Raw genomic sequence first — 26,709 nt, 5'->3', positions numbered from 1 at the left:
AGGACCCTGCTACACTAGTTTAATCTTTCTTCCAGCTTTTCCCAAAGAGAGCATCAACTATTAACCAGGTGACTGTGCTTTGAGGGAAGGGAACTAATCAGCTTTTCTGGGATTACTCAACAATGGCTCTGAAATGACACTAGTTTTGGAGACCCAAAATAACACTGTGGTCCACCAGTCAGATTAGAGACTTATGAAGGTCAGGAGTTTTGGCTTAGGTCTGTCTCAGAATGGGTCCAGAGTGCCTCTGAACTCTCTCTCTCTGGCTATTTCCCTAGTTCCAGAATGCTTGATTGAAACAGGCATAACAAGCAATTTGATCTGTTATGTTAGGACTATTATGGTAGGAAAGACCAAGTAGAGGCATCCAGAATTCTCTCTACTTAAAAAATAGTAAACTGAAAGCAATATCGCATTCCTAGAGGGACTATAGAAATGAAAACCATTAAGGACTTGAAAGATGAAGGTGGGATGCAGCCTGCCACATCCCCACTAAACTGCCTATTCGACCTGTTCAGAAGAAAAATGGATGTTTGAGTATGACAGTGAATTACTATAAAGTTAATTGGGTGGTGATTCCAACTGCAACCATTGTTTCAGATGTGGTTTCTCTGCTGAAGCAAGTCAACAAATCCCATGGTACTTGTTATATAACCATTAATCTGGTGAAAATTTTTTTTTTTTCTTTTCTCTATACCTATAGTAAAGATCATTAGAAGCAGTTTGCTTTCAGCTGGCAAGGCCAGCAGTATACCTTTATAGTCCTATACCAAAAATATATCATCTCTCCAGTCATCTGTCATTATCTGGTCCTCAGGGACCTTAATTACCTTTCCTTCCCATAGGACATCATGCTAGTCCGTCATATCAATGATGTTATGCTGACTGGACGTAGTGAGTAGGAAGTAGCTACTACTCTACACTCATCAGTAAAACACTTGCATGCCGAAGGGTACCAACGACAGACAGGGATGTTGTTTGCAACCTTTGGAAGACCCTTTCAGTGAATCACAGTGCATCTCCTTAGGATTTTGGAGCAAACACATGTCATTCTGTGCAGATAACTACTCTTTAAGGAACTGTTTTTGGCTTGTTACTAGGCCTTAGTAAAGACTGACATGACCATGGGCCACAAAGTTACCATATGACCTGACTTGCTTATTGTGAACTAAGTGGTATATGATTTACCAAGTCATAATGTTGTACATGCATGACATCCCTCCATCATCCAATGAAAGCAGCACATAAGAATCAGGCTCAAGCAGGTCCTAAAGGCACAAGAAAGTTCTTCATGAAATGGCCCAGAGAACCATGACCCCTACTGCTACATTACCTTCTCTCTCTCAACCAAAATATATTGGGAGTTCCCTATGGCCAAGAGACTTAGGCTTTATTTACAAATGGCTCTGCATAATATGTAGGCTCGAACCAAAAGTGGACAGCTGTGGCAACACAACCCCACTCTGGGACATCCTTGAAGGACAGAGGTGATGTGAAATTTCCCAGTAGGTAGAGCATCAAGCAGTGTACCTGGCTGTTCATGTTGCCTGGAAGGAGAGATGGTGAGAGATACAGGTCTATGCCAACTCAAAGGCTGTGGCTAATGATTTGGCTAAATGGTCAGGGACTTGGAAGGCATGCAATTGGAAAATTGGTGACAAGGAGGTCTGAGGACGAGATATGTGGATAGACTTCTCTGAATGGGCCCAGAGTGTGAAGATATTTCTGTCCCATGTGAATGCTCAGCAGTGGGTAATCTCTGGAAAGGAGAAGTTCAATAATCAGGGGTATAGGATGATCTGTTCTGTGGATATCAATAAGCTTCCTTCCATAGTCACTCCTGCCATTGCCCAGGAATGGAAGTTTTGCTTGGACTCGGCAACATAAACTTCCACTTACCAAGGCTGACCAGGTAACAGTTACCGCCAGTGGCAAAAACCTTAGCCCCTAACATAGCACCATTCCCCAGAGAGACCAGCCAGCTACCTGGTGGCAGATTGATTGCACTGGACTACTTTTACATCACTAAAGAGGTAAGCACTGCTTCTTACTGGAATTCACAGTTGCTCTGGATATGGATTTTCCTTCCTTGACTCAATGCTTTACCAAAACTAGCAAGCATGGAGTTACAAAATGCCTTCCCCACTGTCATGATATTCCTAACAGTATCATTTCTGACCAAGGAACTCATTTCACAGTAAATGAAGTATGCTAATGGAGCCACGCACATGGGTGTTCCCATCATCCTGAAGTAGCTGGGGTGATTGAATGGTGGAGTAGCCTTTTGAAGACTTAGTTATGGTGCCAGTTAGGCAGCAGTATCTTTAAGGAATGGGGCAATAGCCTCCAGGGTATGGTTGTACTCTAAATCAAAATATGTGCTGTTAGTCCTATAGCCATAATTCTCAGGTCCATGAATCAAGCAGTGGACATGGGAATGGCTCCTCTCACTTTTATCCCCAGTGATAACAGAAAAATGTTTGCTTCCTGTCCTCTCAACGTTAGGCTCTGCTGGTCTAGTGGTCTTAGTTCCAAGAGAAGAATGCTTTCACCAGGGGCCAAAACAATGATTTCATTGAATGAGAAACTAAGACTGCAACCTGGCCATTTGGACTTTCATGCCACTGAATCAATAGGCAAAGGGTTACAGGACTGGCAGGGGTAGTGCTGATTTTCAATGGGAAATCGACTGGCTACTACAAAAGGGGGGTAAGAAAAATTATGTCTGAAATGCATTAGATCCTCTTAGGCACCTCTTAGGACCTCCATGTCTTGTGATTAGTCAATGAAAAACTACAAGAACCCATTTCAGGTAGAACTTCAGGAATGAAGGTTTGGATCACAAAAACAGGCAAAGAACCAAAAGCATTTGGGGTGCTTGCTGAGATCAAAGGGAATATGGAATGGTAATGGAAGAAGGCATGTATAAATACTAGTTACAACTATATTCAGAAACAAGGACTATAGCAGTTGTATTTCTTCCTTATTTTGATATGAATATGTTTGTATTCATATTAACAAATAATTTTTGTTTTAGTACCTTCTCTCATCCACCTATCATGTAAGAAAAGATGTACTAATAGATAATTTTACATCTCATGATTTAAGTTATATGGTATCAAAAGGGGAGCATAAATCAGCTAGAATAAGAGTGAACATCACCCAGAGGCAAAAAAGGGACTTTGTATCCTCTTACGGGGATCATATACAGGATGCTTACAACATGTTAGGCTGAAAGACGTCTTTGTTATTGTCTTTATTGGGAAATTAGCTATGGTTTAAGAAGATCTGTGTGTGTGTCAACAAGATATTAAGGGGTAGACTGTGTCAATTTGCTCACAAGAGGATTTCTTTGGGAGTTTGGAGGGTGGAAGTAAAGTAGCAGCCATTGCATACCTTGCAAACGTTGTCACTGATCTGCATCAGCTGGCCCTACAGCTACTTCACCTTTCCCCTGGATCCTCCTTTAGCTTCTGGACCAGGTGGTGTATGTATGTTTACCTCTATGACAAAGCGCCCTGGCTTCTAAAAGATGCCCACACCACCAAAGTCAGAGGCAACAAAAATTGACATGGTATCAGTCTGTGGTGTTTTGAAGCTGTATGTACCCCATAAAAACATGTTCTTGAATCTAATCCATTCCTGTGGGTATAAACCCATTTTAAGTAGGACCTTTTGATGAGGCTACTTCAGTTAAGGTTTAACCCACCTCATTCAGGATGGGTCTTATGGAATGAATACATAGAAATCCAGGGAAGCAAAAAGCTGAAAGAAATGAAACCTGGAAGAGAAGGGATAGAAAAGCAGATGCCACCATGTGTCTTGCCACATGGCAGAGGTGCCAAGATTTGCTGGCAGCTGGTCCTTGGGAAGAAAGCATCACCTTGCTGATGCCTTGAAATAGATATTTTCTGGGCCTTAAACTGTAAGCTAATAAATCCCCATTGTTTAAGCCAATTCATTTCATGGTATCTGCTTTGAGAAACCTAGGAAACTAAAACAGCCTATATGGCGGGTTCTAGCTTTTTCTTGATCTTCCCTACTGTACATTAGCCTATCCTTCCTGTCTGCCTGCCCTATGGACTTTCAGCTCTAAGCACAAAGACAAAGCCTTATAGAAACAACCGGCTCCCACAATTAAAAAGGTCAAATCCCTAAAATGAATCATATATATGATCTCCTAGTTGTTCTGCTTCTCTGAATGAACCCTAACACAATTTGTGAAACTGGGAGAAAGAGTTCAGATTCTTTATTAAAGACAAATTTCTTTCCTGCAGAATTTTTCAGGTTCTTTAATAAGCCAATGTACATTGTCAACATCAAAGAGCAAGTATAGAATAAGTTTTTTCTCAAACTTATTTGAACACAAAACTTTTTTCAAATGGAGCAACTTACAAAATACTCTGGGAAACACTACTATAGCACTATGACACTAGAATGAATGTAAAGGCTAAAAACCCAAGGTTGCTCAGCCTCTCCTAGTCCCCTACCACCAGGTCTTGTTCTCCTGTTCAGGATTGTTTAACTCCTGGCAATGAAACATGCAGTTATCACCCTCTTGGAGCTTTCCATTATTGCTCCATATTATTACCATTGCATTATATTTACAAATTGGCCTTGTCAAGGTCCTGAGGATGTGAAGAGACATAAGTTTATTATAGTAATAAATAATAATAGGTTGTAATAATGCTGAACTGGATGACAGAGCGCCCCTCCTCAATTTTTTTTTTTGTAAAAATTATCTTCTTAGCACTCCTCTTCTGCAACAAAATTGTACAACAAAAATTGTATAACAATAGGTAGAAGCTTACTGATTTCCCAAGGTCATTGGTTGAACAGCTATTGAGTTGGATATGGTGAGGCCCAGCTAAATAATTGCCCTGTCCTCCAGACTACCTTATATTAGGAGTCAGAAATGCTGATTTATCAACCACCAATATATTTCTCAAACTACAAAGCAGTAAAAGAATCCCTGGGCATGCAACACCGAGCTAAGTCTTCTTCTAATTCTAACCCATGAAAATTTTTACCAGGAGTGGAAACCATTCATAAACAAAAGCTCCCTGATCCCAGGACAATGCTCTCCATCACAATGCTAACTAATTTAGCCCAGAGGATTCAGGACAGAGGATATTTCCAACACCACACTGCCCAGGAGGTCCTGTGAATTGTTAAGAAGAAACAAAGGCGTTGACCGAGGACTCAATTTGGTAGAAGCCACCAAAAGACCTCCTCTTGGGGCTGCCAGCCCAGTGCCATGGCACGGTTCTCCTGCCTAACCACTACTGTACCTGCGCGGGACAGCTTCTGCAAAGTGGCTCTCAGATGCTGCAGAACAACCGACGAAACTTCATATTGGTACGCATCTATCACCGGAATCCTCTGGCACCTTCCAAACACCCCATCTGTAAGAAAAGGGGAAGGAGAGAAGAATGAGAAAGTGACATTTTATTCTCAGAGAGGAGAAACGTATTCTACATAAACTTGCAATATATTCTAATTATGCACAGTGGTATGGCTTTGAAACATGACTTTAAAAAGTCATCAAAGAGCTATTAGAATTCAGAAGCACTTGGAAAGTAATGGTTTATTTAAATAAAAAGCAGTGCATCATGGAAAACACAAATTTGCAGGTGGAGAGAAAACGATTTATTAATCTGGTATGGTTTGAATATTTTTATTCTACTTTTCCTATCCCTGCCTCTCCCTACTACCACCCACACACCAGCTTCCTTTCCCCTAGCTTTGTGTAATTTCCTTCCCTTGTTTTTCACAGTTTCTGATGTGAAGCTTGCTTCTGACAATTCAGTGACAAAAAAAAGTCAATAACATTCAGGGCCTGTTTTCCAGATGAAAAACAGAACACCCAGAAAATATAAATATTAATTTTCTGAAGCCATGAGGATTTGTTGAAATATCTTTAATGCAGACGTTGTGTGTTCCGCGTTGGTAAATGAGGGCTGAATCCGTAATGGCCAGCAAAGGCTTATTTCAAGGGGTGCTTTCTAATCAATGCAATAAAAGAGAGCTGCTCCCAGAACAATGAGGTATTAATGGGGACTAATTTATTTAGCTCTATTCCATTTGTCTGAAATGACAGACTCTTCTCATCAACATCCTTTCAAACCACACCTTCTAATTAATTTAGGCCCTAATTAGTCTTTATTTGGCGAATTGTTCATTTTGAGACAAGCTTCCTGTGGGGGTTCAAACATTCAAATTACCTTCTTTCGTACACACAAAAGACTAATTCAGTGACTAGAGCTTCACATACAGTGCGGCCATCTGCAGTTTTAGGCCTTGGGTAGAAGGGGGAAAATGGGTTCTTTCATTGTTCACAACAGTTTCAGTGCATACAGTGTGGCCAAAGAAAGCCATTCAAATGCAACAAGTTTAATTAGCAGAAACACATTTTGCCTAGTGCCAGGCTGACTCAGTAATTACTGGTCTGATGTTACATATATGCCTAGGAAGGATGGTGCCTTCTGATTAGCAGAAAATAATCTTAAGTATTGCAAGCATCTCATGGATTTCTATGGGATTTTGCAAAGCCCAAAGAATATGGGAAGAAAACTTGCCCAGCTGCTCAAAGCCGGTGGACAATGGCCATGGAAGAGAAGTTAAACCTTAGGCCTTTTTTGTTTTTCTCCGTGCTGGGCTCTACCACATTGCCCCTTCTATACAAGGGCCTTACTGAAATTAATGCAACTGCTAAATAAAACCAGAATGTTTCCAAATGACAATGGGTTGTCTACCTCCCCCCATCACCACCCAGCAGGGTGAACAGTCTGCTCGGCATGAACACAGACAGAAAAAGTGCCCCTGTTCTTCTGATTTGTTTAATATGGAAGGACTCAGGGCATGTGTGGTTTTGTGTTTCTGTGGGGTAAGAGGAAAAGAGAGAAGGCAGAGAGGAGAGAGAAGGTATACAAAAGTGAGAAAACTAAAGATCTACTGAAAAAAATACCAAAACTTTTCTTTTACTTTGCAAATGAAAGTATCTTGAAAGTCGAATCATAGTCTGTAGGAAATAGAAGGAACACTGGGATGAAATAACTCCCATATTTTCCAGATGAGAAAACTAAGGTCTGGGTGTCTTGACCAAGACTCTGGAGAAGGCAGTTAGCAGCTGAGCAGGAAAGGACAAGAAATCAGGCTCCTTGAATCGTATGGGCTGAGCACTGGCCAGTAGGCCCCTAAGTCCTCAGTCAGGGCTAGCAAAGCATTCAAATCCCTGTGGGCAGAATGCAAGGCTAAGAACTGGACAAGAAACGACTGCACGGTATCAATGTTCAACATATTTGGGATAAAAGTCTTCTCTCTACATCCCCAGTACCAACAACTGCCTGGCCACCCAGAGCTCATTGTGCACCCTGGTGAAAATTAGAACACTGCATGCCGTCTGGTAGACATGGTGTGGTGGGCACAGGGCTTGGCAGAGCCCAGCTGGCTTGTAGACCCCACTCAACTGCTCCACTGGAAATCTCTGTGCAGTGCGTAGTTAGCTGTGGCCCTGAATGAACTTGGTAGTAAATGTAAGAGAAACACATCCCCAAGTAACAACACTTCCAAAGAGCTTACCCGTTGGTTGAGAATTATCTTCCCAAGGAAACTCACCAGGTTTTCTTAAAGAAAAAGGACCAAAGCCATTTCCCATCTCTTTTGGAACTTTCAAAGTAAATTATTCCTGTTCTAAAGTATAATGACATCATTCCTTAAATCTGATCTGCTGTAAACATACAATGTTGTAAATAAAGTCTCAGAATAATATTGATCAGATTTTCTTGAAAACTTTCTTTTAAATAAATACAAATATATTTAGAAAATATGAATACAAAATAGTACAATTGTGTTTTTAGAATTAGTTTTAGCTAATGAATTTTTTTTTAATGATGTTAAACATGAAAATGAAACTAACCATTGATTCTTTTTGTCTCTAGAAAAATATTTCCATGCTGGTGAGTTAGAGACAAACACTGCCCCCAAAGCATTTTTCAATATTGAAAGTCCTTTGTCACCATACTTAACAGACATCACAATATGAATGTCCTTTATTCATATATATATAAATATATGTACACACACATACTCCATATACATCTCTATCTATCTATCTATCTAATCAGCAACAAGGCTTGCCAATGGTGATAATGACCAGAAGTAAAGAGCCCTGAAAATTCCGCAGATATTGTATACTCTCATTGGCACCCTTCTTGATTTTAAGAGGGGATTGGTTTGCTGGAGTTCCCCAGATTTGTATATATACCTAGTAATGAAAGTGAAAATGAAAGAAGTACCTAATATATTCATTAGAATTAATTTTTACTGGCCAGAATTTTGAAACCATTGCTTTGTATTTCTGTGCTACTTTGCTGGTAGAAGAGCCCCAGAAGGGTTTTTAAGAAAATAATAACACTAGAAAAAAAAATAACAGAAAAGAAAAATTAAATGAGTAAAGCAGATGGAATCAGGAATACTCCGGAGTTATAAAGTCAAGGGTGATCACAAAGTTGTTGGAAGTTGCCAGAAGATTCAAAGCTCTCACAAATCTGGATTTGGGAGTTTCTTTGTTTTTGAGAATTTATAGTCTCTAAAACTAACACTAAAAGTGACATAACTGGAATCATTTAGCAAACTGTCTAATCAGGTTCAAAAATACCCAGAATCCTGAAGGTTCCATTTCCCGCACTGAACATTTCCTTGTGCCTCTGGCCCATATGGCTCACCCTCGGTATTCCTGGAATAATCACATTTAGTTGTTCTCACCCAGTGTCTCCTTATAAGCTCTCAACTATTTTTGACTTCTTGTTTCATTTTTCTATGTCCAAGCCTCCATACTCCATCAAAATAATCTCTTATCTAAAAATGGACTAAGCTACCCAGCTCAACAACACTGAGTGCCCGTGCTGTGCCCTTAATTAATTCAAAGCCTATTGTAATGAAGAGCAGTCAGGTTTGGATGCTTTAGAGTTTACATGCCTATTTATTAGACTCTCACAACTTAGGACCCTTCTCTTCTTCCAGAACTGACATTACACAAACATCCTTGATTCTGACTTTCATTCCTGGAAATTTTTTTCAAATTGGGAGAATCCCACAAAAAAAAGGGTGCCTGAAAATTGTGAGACATAAGAATGGGCTTGCCTATTAAAACTGTGGATTCTCCAACTCTTTCCTCCATCATTAGCTATCATCACGACTACACACACATCCATACTTACAGCCTTTAGCATTCATTTAAATGCCAAACTTAATATGAGAACCCAAAAAAAGCTGTTATTCCAAAATCATAAATTCATCCAGTGAATAGATATTGCTAATACCTCTGTACCAGAAACCAAGCTCCCTAATTTTTTTCTCAGTAAGTTACTACCACTACCTTTTTTCTCTAATGTCTCTGGAGGATGGGTGTACCATCTGACTGACAGATATCTCCATCGTTTCTGAAACTGATATCACCTACATATTTGCAAAGTCCCTTACTGTTTTGTTTTGTTAGTTTCCGTCGCCATGCATGTTGCACTGCAGGGCTCTGCCTAGAACCCTGTATCTCAGGAAATGCACGACTCTGTTGGATAATTGAGATACTTGGATAATTGTGACAGAATGATTGAAGGACATGCTATTAGAAGAAGCATTTAACCATTTGCTGCCTAAAAGTTATCTGGGTAAGAAAGTGGCAAAAATTGATAACACGGACTTTCCTCTCGAGGGGCTTCCAGTCTAGTGGTGCAGACAGACATTGAACCACTAATTACACCTAAATTATTCAATTATAATTGTGACATGGGCTATGAGAAAGGACAAGACTCTGCGAAAGCATAAAAGAAGAGGAGTTGGTTTTGCCTAGGAGTCAGAGGCTTCCCTATAGAAGTGGCATTGGAGTTGAGCTCTGATATCTAAAGAATGACTTGCCTAAGTGGGGATGGAGAGAACATTTCAGGCAGACAGAAGAGGCTGTGTGGCGGGAAGGGGAGAGCCAGGCTCATTGGAGGCACATTGCTGGAGTTCTGGGAACAAGGCCTGAGATAGTCAGTTATTCGGGGGCAGATCATGCAAAGCCTGAGGGCATACAAAGGTTTCAGTGTCCACCAGAGGATCTGGAAGAAGCACCTAACATATGTTAAGCAGGGCAGTGGCTTGATCAGGTTTGCCTTTTAAAACAGATCTCGCTGGTAAAATGTGAAGAGTGCAGAAAGATTAAGGAAGGCATGAATGCAGCAGCCCAGTCCAGAGGGGACAGTGGCATGGACCAAGGTGGTAGGAGAGGAGACAGAGAGATCAGGAAGATATTTCAGAGGGAAAATTGATAGGACTGAGGCCATTGCAACCCCAATTGCAGGGAGATGCATCCCTTTTTTCTAAATGTTGCTAAGCCCAGGGCACAGAGAGGCTCTTCTGGTGAAAGGGACATTCTAGCAGACGGTCCATAAAAGTTGTTTTTCCAAAACAATAAAGAACTCCTGCTGCCCTAGTTAGAGAGCTGGGGGACCATGGTGGTTCCTCCAAAGGCAACTCCGGCCCTGAGCACGCTGCACAGTGACCCATACGGGAGCGGGACTTTGTCCTTCTTTTGAGAGAGGTCACCTCCCTGCCCACTCTGAACAATGACCTGCAGGAACAGTAACCACAAAAGGCATTCTCTGGGGGTTGCCATCATCAGATGAGGTGAACTTAAAATCCTAAGATTTGGTGAACTCAGTTGAACTCTGGGCTTTGCCCCAAGTCCACAAAATTCTGTAATGGCACTTTGTCACTCACTCCCCTTTTTATTGTGCAAGCAGAAAACTAAGTCCTCATTGCCTCTGGGACCGAAAAGTGAACAATTCTAAAGACAGGAGGAGAAAGGAAGTCTGAATTACAGAGAAAGTAGATTATTATCTACTAGTTAACTGAATTCAATATAATTGACCCAAAAGAGCTCTTCAGGAATACAGTTTTGAGGAGCAAAAGCTTTGTTTAGAGCCATTTTTATTAGTAATCATCTGGAACTGGGTGGTTAGTTTCTTCCAAATACTGACTTTCTTTTTGGCTGGATTTTTGGAAGAATACGAAAAAGTAGCTTGTTTGTTCTGTTGGTTTGTTTTGAGCCAATGCTCCTTGGAGCACTGTTTCCACCGGCAAAAGTCATTTTCACTCATAAACATCACTGTCGCCTAAACACAACTGATACAGTCCTGTCACAGTGCCTCTGCTCCCTCTGATCCCTCATGGACGGCCATGTCAGGCCCACTTCAGTTCCCACTTACTCGATGAAGCCGGCACTCGTCCCTCCAGCCCCACACCACGCGCGTGCACGCACACGCATACCTGCAAGCAGCAAGACCACTCCGTACTTCTACAATTCCCCAGCACCTGACATATTTCTCCCCTCAGTGAAACTGTGAACTTCTTAAAGGCAAGACTCAAAATGCAAGCCCCTTTGAGTTTCCACAGCATCTAATAAAATACCTTGGACCCAGTGTGCATTAAATGAATATTTTTGATTAACTGGTGTTTTCCCCTTTGCCTAAAAAACACTGAGATGTCCACAGGCATTTATAAAATCGTTTGCTAGGAGCTTAATCTGGTGGATTCTTATACAGATTTAGATGCTCTCAACTTCTGGCAGAGGTCCAGACTGGATGAAGAACTTGCAAGGATCCCTGGAGTCCAAACCAACCAGGCAGTGGTGGAGACCTTAAGCTTTGGTATCTCCTTGCACAGTATAGCGCTGCTCCTCTGCTCCCTCCCACCTTCCCCGTTGACTCCGCTTTGGCTCAGGCCGCTAATTCGGCTCAGGCCGCTAATTCTCCTCCAGTGCTTCAACAGCCTATGTGCTCCTGGGGGCTCCTGCTTTAGGGAGTGGAGGGTGGAATTCCCCTGCCCTGGGAGGCCTTGCCTTGGGGTCCCCTTTGGCGGGATCTCATGCTCAGAGAGGCAGAGCCAGCCCTTGCGAGCCTTTGGGTGGCTGCTAAGCTGCTGGGCCTCTCAGAGAGCCACCCCGAATCACCCCTTGATTCAAGTCGGACCACTAGAGAGCCATGTATTTGAGCAAGGTGGTTTTGGTCTCCCCACAAGAGAACTGTTTTGCTAAATTTCATTAGGTCATAGACCTCAGGCTTGCACTCAAGGACACTACAAGGAAAAAAAATCAAATTATGCATTTGCTGAGAAATGTCACCCTCACTGCATTACCCAACATCTCTATCATGATGATCCATGGGAGAAATAGCTCTCGGATCCTAGTGCCAGAAATGCCTTCTGTGACTGAGTAACATGAATACTGTTGCCAGATCAAGTTGCCCTCTTCACCTTGGTAGCTGGGTTGCTCATATAAATGCACTAATCTACAGTAACTGTGCAGGCTCTTATGACATATTTTAATGAATTAACCATTTTCTTTACACCCATCATATTTTAATCCTCTTTTCTCCTTTTATAATATTCTTATTATTATATGTCATTTTGACACTTCATTATGTCTTCAGGGCTTAGAGATATTGGAACTTGGAGAATTAAGAATTAATAAATACAATTTGATAACCCAATTTAATATATCAGATTGGGTTAATTAGCTTAGGGCATTGTTTAGAAATTCTTGCAAAGCATATACTTGTTCGGTAATTTGTATAAATACAAATATTTTTTTCATGTAAATAATCTGCCTGTCTAAACTTATTACCTTGCTTCCCTGGAAATCACAGGAACAAAGTTCTTGAGTTTTTAGCAACAAGAGATAGGCAGAAAAGATGCCACAGTTGTAAAATCTTTGCAACTGAAGGTGTAGAAGAGATTGTATTAAAATAATTATGGGGCAAGCAAGAGACATAAAACAAATCATCCAACTGTAGAGAATTCCTTGTAGGAATAAGAACGAGACAGCAGCATTCACCAGCGCTGGAACAGGGAACTAACCTTGTTTCTTTCTATAGTTACAGGAACAATGAGCCTGTGACATGCATTCAGGTTTTCAAAATACTGTATACAGTAAACACTCTATGCATTCATTCACCTTGTGAAACCGCCAGCTGACCCTGCCTGCACAAAAGAGAACTACGTGAGTCTGTTTTAAAGCAGCTTCCTGGGAACGTGCATGGGAAACTTGTTAAGTAATAATAGGTTTGACAACAGGACCTCCTGGGGAACATTTTGAAAATTAAATCCAGCACTTAGAAACAGCAAATGCTGACAAGGCTCAGAGCAGGATTTTTCAGAGAAAATTCAGTTCCTGATCATAGGAACCATATGCTGCATTTTAAGCATTCTTCAGCCTATGGAGGGTAGATGCTTCCTAGGAAGCATTCTTCCCATATTATATTTTTTAAGAACTGGTTTATCATTTATGCCTTCCCTGCATTCAAACTTGGTAAGCTGAGGAACACCAACTTGGCGCTTGTAAGGAATAAGCAACAACAGTGACCCCTAGTGGCTACTTCACTTCATTGTCTGCTGCTTCATCTGCTGACAGATTTGCAGCGGAGCTCCATATTCTGACTCATGCCTGAAAATGGCCGATCTCGCTTTGAATGAAACCTCGAGGGCAGCAGAACATGCAAACAATTGATGGTTATGTGCGCCAGCCGAACTAAAACATAAGTTTGCCTATTGTATTAGAGCAAGAAAATGGTGACGCTGTTTTCCCAATTAAGTGCGAATAAACAACAAACACACAAACGAACAATGAGAATAACAATAAGTCATTCCCAAATCCAACCCCCTCCTCGGGTGTGGTTTGCAAGTGTCTCTCATATCAGGTGTCCACACACACCACTAACTCAAACCACTTCACCACACAGGAAACCCTTTAACAGGCTGCAGTGTGCCGGGACTACTGTCGATTTTGTGGGCAGGCAAGCCTTGCTTTCCTCCTTACTAGCTGCATGACCTTGGCCACATTACTTAAGTTCTCTGAGCTCATGGAAAATGAAGGCAGAACCCCTCCTGTGAAGGGCTGTCATGAGGACTGCATGAGTAAATGGACATAGAGCACGTAGCTCTGTGTTTAGCATCAAGGAGGAACTCTGTGCCTGCAACTTCCCCTCCTCTTCCCCTCTGATTAAATGTAGCCACCACCACACTCTATGCACGATGTGTCGGATAATTGCCAAAGAAGTGACACGCTGTGAACAAGGAGTAACCAAGCAGCCCTAATGCAGATGCCATTTCTCTCTCTCTGGCCCACGTGATCACTCCTTCTGCCAGTCACTGAGTCACTCAGTTGCTTGTTAATCAATTGCATGCTATACACTGGATTTGGTATTACAGGGGAAAATTACTTCTCTCTTCAGCAGCGAATCGTGCCCTGGGCTTCCTGTGACAGGAGCGGCCACTCATTACTGGACTAATGATGTCAGGGACCAGCAGCCAGGCTAAGCAAGTATCCATCTGCAAAGAGCTGCCTGCAGTCACTTTGCAGATGCAGATAGCTCCTGGGCCCTGCCTTTTTTCAAGTGTCACGCTGTTCCAGGCTAAACCACCCTTTCACCCTTGCATAATTCCTGCCTCTGCTTCTTGGGTTTAGGATGTCTTTCTCCCATCCCTTTCTCCAGGTGGAAGCAGCCCTGCCCAGATAGTTTCCTCAGACACCTTCTGATCTGGAAGTTCCCGTGCTCCTGGGAGGCTGAAGCTGTCTTCTGAAGCTCCCTCCCTGCAGGGAGCCAGCAGCAAGAAAGATGTCAGGGGCCTTCCACCCTGCCCTGCCCAGAGCCTCCTCAAACTCCCAGCAGGGCTTCTCACACTACAGCTGTGTGCAAAAGAGCCTACTGGTCTACCAGAGCACCCAGTGATATGGCAATAGAAAGAAAATCCTCCCCAACTATTTGTGGACAAAAGTCATGACAGTCCAGATTTTTCCAGAGGGGATAAAAGACTTTCTTGGAACAGATGTAATATCTTCCACATACATTTTTCTACATGATGCTATAAAAACTTATGTTCTCAGGGAATTCAGCTGCACCCATTCCACCCAATAGACTGTTGCAAAAATTCCAGAAAGTCAAATTTTCAATTTCTTTGAGAAAACGCAATGACTTCTGAGGCCCAAGGAAATTGGCATTTGGTTTAAAGAACTCCCAGGCCAGATAGATTTAAGAAGCCATTAAGATCTATGAACTATGTCTGAGGCAGGAGCACTGGTGAGTTTGAGCAGCTTAGTTCTTAATGAAAACTGTAGATAAGCCAGTGCCCTATTTACTTGGAAATTCCTTGACTTTCAAGGATTTCATTACCACCCCAGAGCGTTACACTGAGAAGTGGCAGAAGGCGGGTGATCTCCAGGCTGACAAGGCATTCACACAGGCAGTAGGAACACAGAAGTATCTGTTTAAAGTTGCTGGCCAGCACAACTTGTGCTTTTACAGAATAACCTGAGGCTCCTGCCCAGAAGGTGGCAATCATGTCCAAAAGGCATCTGCCTTAATGACATGGTGTGGGCTGGGGGCAAGCAAAGAGGCTGAGCTGTCCTGAAACCTGCCGGTCAGCCAGCTGGCCTTGATTTTCAGACTCCTGAAGTAATGATGCTCTACCACTCCATCCTGTGAATAACAGGATATCTGTTTCTTTCTATCACCCAAGGATAATAATAAGTTCTGGGAAGATCAATCTGACCAGCACACAGCAAGGACTGGCTTGTGGGCTGGCCTCATTTCAAAAGCCACAGGTGTCTGACTGGGATTTTCAACTGGCTCAGTGGTGGGCTGGGCAATGGGTAACTAGGGCATAGCCCCCTAACAGGACCCACGCTGGTTCTGGCTTGCAGTCCTTCCAGAGAGAAAGGCGAGTTCTGTGGAGAAAATGCTTCCATTAACTGAAGACTTACTATGTGCCATGCACTTTTTAAAGCATTTTGCATGTAATGACTCATTAAATCCTTACCACAATCCTATGAAGTTGTTACTGTGTCAGTACTATTATGTCATATGTCAGGCTTTTATGGCATATGGAAACTGAGGCACAGAAAAAGTAAAATAACTTACCCAAAGTCTCAAAGCCAATAGCATGTATTACATAATGACTGGGCGTCAAGCCACAGGATTTCCCACAATGGTCCCCATTTCACCCATTTTGGGCCAAGATGGCCCTGAACACACTCATTTTCTTTTCAGAACATGTGTCCCATTCTTTGACTTAGGAAATGTGGTTGCCAGGGTTATAATGAAGTGACAGAGTGCCTGGAACCAATAAATCCAATCCTCATGGTCCCCTGTAAAACAACTCTCACAACAACAGCTAACATTTATATACAATTGATTATGTACCTGCACTATTCTGAAACATATATACATACAGATACACATAAACATATACACACACACATCCACACACACTCGACTTGGTTAATCCTCATAGCAACCCTAAGTGGCATGAACTATTATTGTTCTCATTTCACAGTTGTTGAAAAAACTAAGGCCTGGGAAAGTTAAACGACTTGCTCAAGATTACACAGTAAGTGGCAGTAAGTGGACTATTGAACAATAAATGGATTTGAATCCAGGGAATCTGGCTCCAGACTGCATGTTCTCCTTATTACTACATCACACTGCCTTTCTTTATTAGAGAAAATGTGTGACTATGAAAGTAAGTGTATGGTGGGGTATTAGGGGAAATAGGATGAACTATTCCAAATATTCAATATTTCAAGAACCTTCATCATCCTAATCTCTTGAACCTAGACCCAGAAAAAATAAACTGCTCTGAGGCTTCAAGCTGAAAGGAGAGAGGAGGAATGTACGTGCTCAGTGGTTCTCTTGAGCCAGGGTATACTACTACTAGTTCCCTGAATGGACTGCTATACAGACTGAGTCTTGCTCTCTTTTGGGTGTCCTATGGAGAGAAACTCACCATGTGTGCCCCAGAAACAGTAGAGAGTTTACGGGCTGTGGCAGGGACTCATGCACCCTTCCAAGGATACGTTTCCCTGCCCCTTGCATCTAGCTGGGGCAATGTGACTAGATGTGGCAATTGAAATGTGAGCAAAAGTGCTAGGTGACACTTGTGAGCCATGGTGGTTAATTCCATGTACCTTTCCAGTGTTTTCTTCCCGTCCACAGCAACCTTGACTGCTATGAGAAGACGATGCCAGCATCACAAAGCAGAAGGGTCCTAGATCCCTCCCTGCTTAAGGCCCTCCACTGAACAGGACTACACACTTTGAACTTTGCATGAGCAAGAAATGGATTTCACAATGTTAAACTACCGAGATTGAGGTTAGTTGTTACAGTGAGCATAGCCTGATTAAAACAGTGATACATAACCCAGGAGTCTTGGTGCTGGGAGAACCCTAAAACTTTTGACTCTCAGGCCAGAGCAATTCTATTTCCAGAAGTACATATTTTGTTCCAAGTGTATAAATCAGTGCCGTGATTTCATCTGGGAATGCTTGATGGCTCTGTGGTAGTCTGAAGTTACCAGCTCAGCTCACAAACGACTCCAAAGGCACAGAAGCCATTCCTCAATTCTCAGCTACCTTAATATTTTCCAATCAAATAAAGACAAAGTCAAAGCAACGGATATTCACTGAAGCTCCACATATCTGGAGTGATACCAACAACTGTAAGGAATCCCAGATCTTACAATCTAGGTAAAGTATTGAGACAAATATGAATTTTTTAAAATAGTGAATAATTTCAGAAGTAATTCAAAATAAAGATAAAAGAATGTAACAAAGCAGTACATTATTAAAGAGCAGATGAAGTATGTGGATAATGAAATGTTAAGGTTTTCTCAGGAGTCAGAGATCACTTTCAGCTGGAGAGGCCAGAGGGCAGAGCTGAGCTGGCTTTACTGAGTTTCAGCTGCTGCTGCTGCTATTACAGCCATGAACTAGTATCTGCTCAGTTGACATATTTTCAGTTGAGGGTATAAGACTGCATTTCTTATCATCAGAATGAATTGATATTAATTCAGTTCAGATCAATGAACATGTATTTTGCATCCACTATGTCCACTGGTATCACTCAAGTAGTTCATATTAAGAAATGGACGGTCTCCTCTTACATGTAACTCAAGAAACTCATAAACAGCATGTATTATCCAGGACTGTAAGTCATGTCAGCGTAAAGGGTCAGCAGACAGGCCTGGCTTGTCAGAGAATGTGAGGGTTAATCAGGGAGGGCTTTCTGGAAGAGGTAGGCCTTTGGCTACAATTTGGAGATGAGTTTTTATACTGTAATTGGCCTGCTGGGGAAAGTCTGCGAAGCACTTCAATGCCATGACTAGAGAATGAAGTTTGCAATCAGGAAGTGAGAAGCTGATGAAGAGTCCAGGGGAATGTGGAGAGCCCTGCCTTTGGACATCACAGAAAGTCAGCACAGAAGGCAAAGGATGAGGGCTTAAAGCCAATATATACAGGTCCTGCTGTCAAAGGGTGGGTGGACGCTAGCAGGCCCCCAACTATTCCAGCAAGACTCTTGCTCCTTTGGGGTCCTCCTCTGGCAAAAGGAACAGCAACTCCTGCGTGACCCCTCTCACGGGATGATTATGTGGATCACGTGAGATAACAGATGTGGTGACTGTCAAAAGCTGGAGGAACACACTTTGGTCACCCCACATTGGGTCTAGCCTATGCAGGAGGGGGAAGGCTGGCTTTTAACAGGAATGAGGCTGTTCTAATAATTAGAAGTAATTGAAAAAGTTTGAGTTGAACTTCTATACCATTAGCACTCAGTTCAATAGAGGAGAGTGGGCAGTAGTTGCAACAAAAGTAAAACTTTCATGTTTATATAGCAACATGATGAGATTCCTCCATCAAGCTGGTTACACATAGTTTTCACTGTTAAATCAATGCTTGCAACCCTTTGCCTCTGGGTTTTGAATGCTAATTACACTATCTGGAATCTAATACACTAAACTCTTTGGAGCTTTGGTTGAAACATCACACATAGGAATTTGGAATTGTGTACAAACACAAAACACTAGACTTTTCTAGCTCAAGTCAAGAGAAATATAATAATCATAGATGTCCCAGATATAATCCAACTAGAAAGAAAATGTGAGGCAGTATTGTTGAGAGGTGGTATTTCTCCTTAAGTTTAACTTGAATAGAAGTGATAAGCTTAAGGCACACAGTTTTGGAGGCACTGGAGCAGACGTTAGCAGCATTTGGAAGTGCATTTTATAGAGTAGTACCCAGAAGGAATCTGACACTTATCGGATAGGAAATCATGTACCTGCTTCATGTAACTGTTTTACTGGAAATAATTTCTTCCCAGAAATCTCTCTTTCTGTTTTAAGTGAATAATGTTGTGTGAAGTAAGGACACACAAGCTGATAGAAGATACTTTCCCCCTAACAGAGTTCTATGCAGAAGGGATCTCAGATCCAAGACCTTGAATTAGGTTATGGAGGAAAGCATCTGGGCCAGGTGCACAAGACTGCAGGACATAGATGGACAGAACCAGAAGAGAGAATTTGAAAAATAAAATCATGAGTATAAAATGTCAATGACACTAAAATTCTCTGATCCGGAGTTGTGTTTCTGAGGGCTGACTGCTTGTGCCAGGGGACAATTTTTGAAGGGGAGTCCCAGGAGATAGTGCCCAAGTGTCTGCTCCCCACGATGAAATAAACACCCCTGTTAGCAATGCCTCAAAAACTAGAAAAATCGTCTGAGTGATTAGACATTAATGAGGGGAAGGAAAAAAAAAAAAAAGCAAAAGTAGTCACTGGCCCATCTTCTGAGCAACTAACAAATTAGTTTCTTAATTTGGAGTTTCCATGAGCTATTTTAGTAATCAGACATATGTCAGAAAAGAAGCATTTTATTAAGAAGGAGCCATGGAATATTTTATGAAGAGTAAGGATTTCAAGGCTAGAGAGTTATCCTCATAGCATTTAGTTTTGAAGAGGATGGAATGCTTGTCCATCAAAATGAACTCTCGACAGTCTCGAAAGAATTGAAGAGGGTGATAACAAATGACAAGAGAGAACAATAGTTGTTAGGTAACTTTGATAAGTACACATCCCTGAAAGTTTATATATCCAAAATGGTCCAAATCTTTCTTTTGCATCTTCTTACTGGAACAATGACCTTATACTAGGGGACAAATGGGTGTCTGATAAATGAGTTGATGTCTTTCAGATTATTTGTCCCATGGAATGTCCTACAGAAAAAGTCCTCCTGAAGCCACACACTGAGGTAGCCAAGGCTGGGGTTTGGAGGCAGAGCACGCCATCAGCTTATCTCCCACACATGCATTCTCCAGATGAGGAAACTGAAGCCCAGAGAAGTAAAATGCTTGTTCACACAAATATTTAGTGGCAGAGCTAACTCTAGAATCACACCTGCTATGGCTAACTGTGGAAGTCATATGTGTCTGTCAAGCTTTCCTATGTCCCTAGGTAAAGCACAGCCCTGCTTTTCCTGTGGGGGTGCACTACTCTCCTGCTTCATGTCATCCTTAGAGCACTGTCAATATGGGTGGCAGCCTGCTCCTAGCATGTGACCCAGGCCTGGCCAATCAGAATATCCCATTCTCTGCCCTAGTGATTGGTTAAGGGCTGGGCCCATGACCCACCCCAAACCAATCAGAGTTCTCCCCTATGGTTTTCTTTTATGGAAGATTCTTTCTTTTCTCTTGGATTGGTTGTAAGCCAGGTAAATGGGAGTCAGGTTGGTGTGCAGCTATCTTAACAAAATATGGAGAGAGATCATAAAAATAAAGCCAGAGACATACATGGCCAAGAAATAGGGAATGACCCTAAGACATTGTTAGCCATTGGATCCAGCCACACAAGACCAGAAACACCCTGGGGTTTCTCACTTACATAATCTAATAAATTCCATATTTGTTTGAGTCAGGCCTTGGTCATTTGTAATCCTAAGGGTCTTAAGGCTCACGCCAGATCTTCTTATGCCTGGTGCTCTTTCCAACCCATCGCAGACCTTTCCATGCACAACTGAGGTTACCTCTGGTAAAGGCAGAAGACCCCAGCACCATATTACAATGACACAAGCCTTGTCTTAGAGAATGACGTGGTGGATCTCATCCCTACTTTAAAAATTCCATCCAAGGTGATCCCTTCTGGGATGCTTACCTTAACTGATTTATCCTGTTTGCCAATCCTTAATCTACTCCTCTTCAACAGACTCCACAATTACTATAACATGGGAATGTAACTAGTGCTCTGGGATTATTTATTTCATTTTGTTGTACTGGACGGTTCCTGAGGGATTCTGAGGGCAGCGGCTGGTTTGCTTCTTCACAGACCCATAAGCACCTCAGCTCCTTTATACATACAGCCCTTCCCAATAAATGGCCTGCTGCCTTTCTTACACTTGAGAATAAGTGCTAGTTCTCAAACATGTCCATTCAAACATGACCAGATCATAGGGATAAAGTATAAAAGTCCTTACTGTACCCCTGACTGTAAGAAAGTTGCTTAATAAAGTGAATTCAAACATTCTGTGCCTCCCCTGAAAAACTGTCTTCAAATAGATTTCCTGGAATGTCTCAGATTTGCACTCTTTAGAGCAGGGGTGAGACCTGGTTAAACGATGGCTTAGTCTTGTATATCTGATCATTACTGAAGAGCAAAGTAGATATATACTCCATTTAGCATTACCCTTACCAGTTTGTTGCACAGCATTTCCTCGCAGTGTCCAGGACCTCAATGGTAAGTACTCACATGAAATCAGTCAGCTTCTATTCCTATTATCTTTATGGCCAAGACAAACTTTCATCAGAAGAGACAGCTCCTTTCCAAGAAGGGGTCATATTGACCCATAGTCATTGTTTCTGCAAATATGCATAGCATGCCAACTAAATACAAGTATTGTGCAAGGTGAGTTTAGAGAATAAAAAGAGGAATGGAGCAGAAATTCTGCCCTCAAAATGCTTTTAGTCAAGTACTGATTTAGACTTTTGGAGTGTCACATGCATATTTAGAATCTATGTATGCTTCTCAATGGACTTTAAAACTCCTCAAGGTGATGGACTATGTCTCTAAATAGTGATTTAGCATCATTATAGAGTAATTTTGCTTCTATCCTCTCATTTGATTCTCAGAGAAACCCCATGAGTTGGGCTGCACAGAAATCACCATGCCATTAAAAGATGGGGGTGATGATGCCCAAAGTCACTGCGTGATGTGCCCAGGTTACACACTTAGTGGTGAAGCTCATGGTAGAGCCCTCGTCCCCTTACTTTCTGGCCATTGCCTGGCACAAGACCACATTCACATGGGCTCCCAGTACACATGGGACAGTACACATGACCACTCCATGCTCAAGAGAATCCACAGTAGTCACACACATGGGTCCCTCATCATATCCAGGCTCCGTTCCAAGAGACTGAGGTATGTGACCTCATTTAAGCTCCATCGCCTCCCTTTTACAGATAAGAAAACTGATATCAAGTAATTGGATTTCAGGCTGTCTATCGACAAAATGCAAAAGGCTGAAAAACTGATTATATGAAGGGGAAAAAAAACATTCTTAGAATACCAACCTAATTTGTATAATGTTTACCAAAGTACACTATTTTTCTCCACATGCTTCTAAGTTACACATCCATAGACCTTTGCCCAGTGCTACTCCTTAGGTGCCAACTGCATACACTGGTTCTCGAACACCCTGCAGTAAACAATTTGACCACATCTGAACCAGCTTCCAGGACCCACATTTATCTCGTCGAAAGAAAATCACTGGCATTTTTGAGGAACACTGTCAACATCATACTTTTAGGGGAGAGCTGCCAAAACTGAGTGAGCCCAGAAGGCTTTCAGGAGAGGGAGCGCCCTCGAGTAAGAAGCACGGCTGAAGAAGCCTGAGAAGGGCCGTCGGCCAGGAGGGGGCGTCAGGGGAGCTCGCCGCAGCCTCTGCGGGGAGACGCAGCAAGGAGGTGCAGACACCACGGGAAGCGGCCTTTCAGGGCAACGCGACAGCGGCTGTCGCTCGCTGCCTTAACGATTCCTCGAGCATATTGCTCCCCCTTCAGAATGACAGCAGTGGCCAGGGAAGTCAGTGCACAGCAGACAGCTGTCCCTGGACACCTCCCGCCCGGCATCGCCATCCCTCCCGGCCAAGCCCTCGGCATGCCTCGTCCTCGCCCCTCTCCCCAGAACCCGCGGAGGCACCCATGAACCGTCCCCTACGCAAGCCGAGCCCCAGCGTCCTGACCGCTGCCTTCCTGCTAGCCCTCACGGCACTGGCGTGGTCTGGGTCCCCCTGTTCCCGTGTTTCTTTAGGGTCTCCGGTTGTTGAAGATAAGTAAGTCTAAGCTTAGCCACCTCAACTGGACTGCAAGTCCTCTGGGACAGAGATCACATACTTCCTTTCACTTTTTTTTATCCCATGCCTGACAGTTACCGGCACACACCAACTGTCCGGTAAGTGGCCTTTAAGGAATGCAAAATATTATAGGCATTTGAGCCCCAAGTTTCTTACTGGGTAAACAATTATCTATGAATGAAATGGCAGAAGGAACTACCTTATTAATTCCCCCATCATTTTCTAGGGTCAGAGTGGGACAATTCCATATAATCCTTACATTCAGACCCCTGCTCCAGCTCAGAGGCGTCTTTTCTGGCCCATGCTGAAGCCAGCCGGTCCCATGTCTAAAGCCAGAAATGTTATAATCCACATGGAAGAGGTCCTGTGCATGACATAAATAATTTTCATGAACAGTGGTTTAAACTCAGGAAGATGAAAGAACTGGCTATTAAGAAAGTAGCAAAACATTCTGTGTTGAAAATAAAAAAAAAAAAAAAATTCACATTGCTTCTCTCCCTGGCTGGCTACCAGAAAGCAAATTTATATGAGCACTACTTCTGCCACTGCTACTGATCCGACAGACTACTTTGATGGGGTATTTTCCAGAAATATCTGAATAGCCATTAGCACAGCTCTTTCATCATCCTTTTAATAACTACTGAAAACTGAAGAGGGATTAGGCTTGTGCAATACTTTAGTTGATTCACAGTTGTATTTAAACTTCTTATTGACTTCTAACCCCTGAAAATGAGGTCTGGCAGCTGAGTGTTTGGAGCTGCTGGGAATGGAAAGTTCCGGGCCTCATCACTTTTCAAGGAGGAGTGATTTGGGTAGCCTGGTATTGGTAATCGAGGGTTCGATATTGATTGGCAAAAATGAATTACACCTGAGCCTCCAAAGCTCTTAGCCTTTTCCTGCAAAGAAAATTCATCTCTTAATATTATCAAATATGGCTTTCAATCACTTGAATCTAAATGTTTTAGGTGAGAGCAGTAATAGATTTTCAAATGGAGACATTAACCTTTCTGAACGGCTTCTCTCCATCTCAGGCAGAATGGGTTCTACCTGCCGTTCTGCTCAGTTCCTGAAATACAACAGGTTCCTGCTGTGCCGTGGCCACCAGCCAGGTCACCTGGCTGCAGAAATGCCAACCTTGGTAAACAGACTAAACGCCCCATTATGCAGCACCTGGCTGTTCCGTAGATAGCCTTTAACAGCAGGTCAACAAATCGCACCCTGTTATTATTTAAAATACATCAGTTTTATGTTTTTGGTTTTTTGTTTTGTTTTGTTTTGGTGGGAGTTGAAAAGAACTGTGGAGAGTATTTAATTCAGGCCCTTTCATTTTACAGAGAAAAAAACCTGAGGTCCTGCGAGTTGAAGCAACTTGCTCAAGGTCATGCTGCCCACTAGTGGCAGAGCTGAACCTGAGCCTCCGTGCCCTGCCTCCCCGTCCAGGGCTCTTTCATCACCACCATCTCTCCTGACACCACAATGCTGATGAGATCTGTGTTTTGGCCCTGGTACAGTTAGGATATTCTAGCATCTCATTTTTCCCCTTTAATAGAAAACAATGGGATAAAAATAGAAAGGCAGAGTTAAAAGAGAAGATATCACATTGGGCTGGGTAAACAACTCCTAGAAAAAATATACCAGTTGGACATGATTTTCTAAGTAGGATGTTGAATTCGGAGGTCAAAGCTTACTTTATACCTGAGGAAGTTTGCATTTGGAAGACACACCTACACACATCTGTTCCTCTCTGAGTTCTATTACAGTGACAATGAGAAAAACAAAACAAAACAAACATTGAACCGGGCACTAAAGACTAGGTGCCAGTGTCAGCTTTGCCACTGAGCTGCTGGGCAACCTTGGGGAAATTACTTCCCTTCTCTGTGCCTTAGTATCCTAAAATGAGAGAGTTGAATTAGATATTTTCTAATATTCTTTCTAGTTCAAGTGCTCCCTGTTCGCATGAAAATACCTAGGGCACATGTGTGCTTGCCTGTAATGCAGTTCCTCTGGGCTGCAAGATTTTATCATGTTCACCTTACCCTTATAGATCTACTTGTAGCCAGCACCTTTCGGTGCTCCCTCCTCCCACTGCTGACACTGTGTTCATCTGTATACTTGGGTTCAAACACAGACCTCAAGAAATGCAACTTCCATAGCTGCAAATCTAAATCTGGGCTGATCACAAGCGAGAAATGCCAGGAAGAACAGGAGTGGATAGCAGTGTGGGCCAAAAGAATGATTGGAGGGGAAACCCAAAAGCACGCAGTGAATTCTCTTCATGAACAAAAAGCCCAAGTCCCCCAAATTGCCAGGTTTTGCAGAGCCACTCTAGCTGCACCCCAAATCCAGCATCTACCATCTAGATGATGATAGGATTATTGGTCATTACAGCCAGCCAGTGTGAAGAACACACTGTGGGAGCACAAAGGGAGAGAGGAGAGAGATCTGTGTGGCCACCTGAGCTGAGAGTAAGACAGTCAGTCCACAGGCAGCTCTGCAAACACACAGGGATCCTGAAAGGGCTGTGTTCATCAAACGCTTTTGATAATTCTGCCACCTTTCTGTCCATCTGCTCACAAAATGGAATGTAAACTCGGGTCCAGATACTTCAAGGAGCCATGATCTCAATCCCTTGCCACTCTGCCTGCCCAAATGCTATGATTCAATATAGTGACCCTTAAGATTCAAGCCCTGGGTGAAATCTTTATTTTTTATTTTTTTTAATGGAAAATTACAGGGTTTTTTCCATTGCATGTTCAAACACAGACATGCCAATGGTAAATTTCTTCTTGGCTCTGTCTTCATGGCACTTAAGTAAATGATTAAAATCTTCACAATTGGGATACAACATATCTAATGTACAAGACTGCCATTTTTTTTTTAATATAAGGACAATGCAGGCAAGTCATCATTGTTGATAAAATCCCCTCTGGATTCTAAGATAGCCAACAAGTCACTCTTTGTCTAATCTAGCACTTAAGTTTTTATAATTCATAAAACCCCACACAACTTATTCTTTTTTTCCCTTTTTATCCTGCATACCAGGAAGCTCAAAGGCAGATTTAAAGCTCAATCCCACTAACTTTGTTAACCATGATGGGTACCATAGGGTACCGTATTTGTTTCTTCCTCCCTTCCTTGGTCAGGATTTCACATTTCAACCACAAATTGATCAGTCTCATTTTATGTCTCTTTTTCGCTTCCTTAATTTTTTTTCTTTGGAAGAAGAAAGCTGAACATAGTGAAACATAATTATAGTAACCTTCCAACCAAAATGCTACCAGTATTCTAGTGCAAAACACAGTGCTTGGCATATAGCAGATGCCCGCAAATGCCTTTTGAATAAAGGAATAACATATTCAGAATGGTCTTGTTCTGAATGTGCACCATTTCCCGGGTATGGTACTAAGTGCTGCACATAGAAGAAAATTAAAAAAGGTAAATAAGGCAAGGCTTATATTTGCAAGGAGCTTCTATTTTATTTAAGGAGCCAAGTTTATGGG

General features: G+C 42.3%; 1 protein-coding gene across 1 annotated transcript in view; it reads right to left on the bottom strand.

Moving 5' to 3' along the window:
- The window catches only part of PTPRN2 (protein tyrosine phosphatase receptor type N2), a 1,313,563-nt gene that overhangs the window by 970,796 nt on the left and 316,058 nt on the right, over positions 1-26,709 (bottom strand). Inside the window, exon 3 of the mRNA XM_037835719.1 lies at positions 5,292-5,405. Coding sequence (XP_037691647.1) covers positions 5,292-5,405 — 114 coding nt within the window. The remainder of the gene's footprint in view (positions 1-5,291; positions 5,406-26,709) is intronic.

The sequence above is a fragment of the Choloepus didactylus genome, chromosome 5, assembly GCF_015220235.1.
Source record: "Choloepus didactylus isolate mChoDid1 chromosome 5, mChoDid1.pri, whole genome shotgun sequence".
Classification (NCBI taxonomy): domain Eukaryota; kingdom Metazoa; phylum Chordata; class Mammalia; order Pilosa; family Megalonychidae; genus Choloepus; species Choloepus didactylus.
The sequence above is the reverse complement of the archived record's forward strand: the minus strand, read 5'-3'. Positions and strand labels throughout refer to the sequence as shown.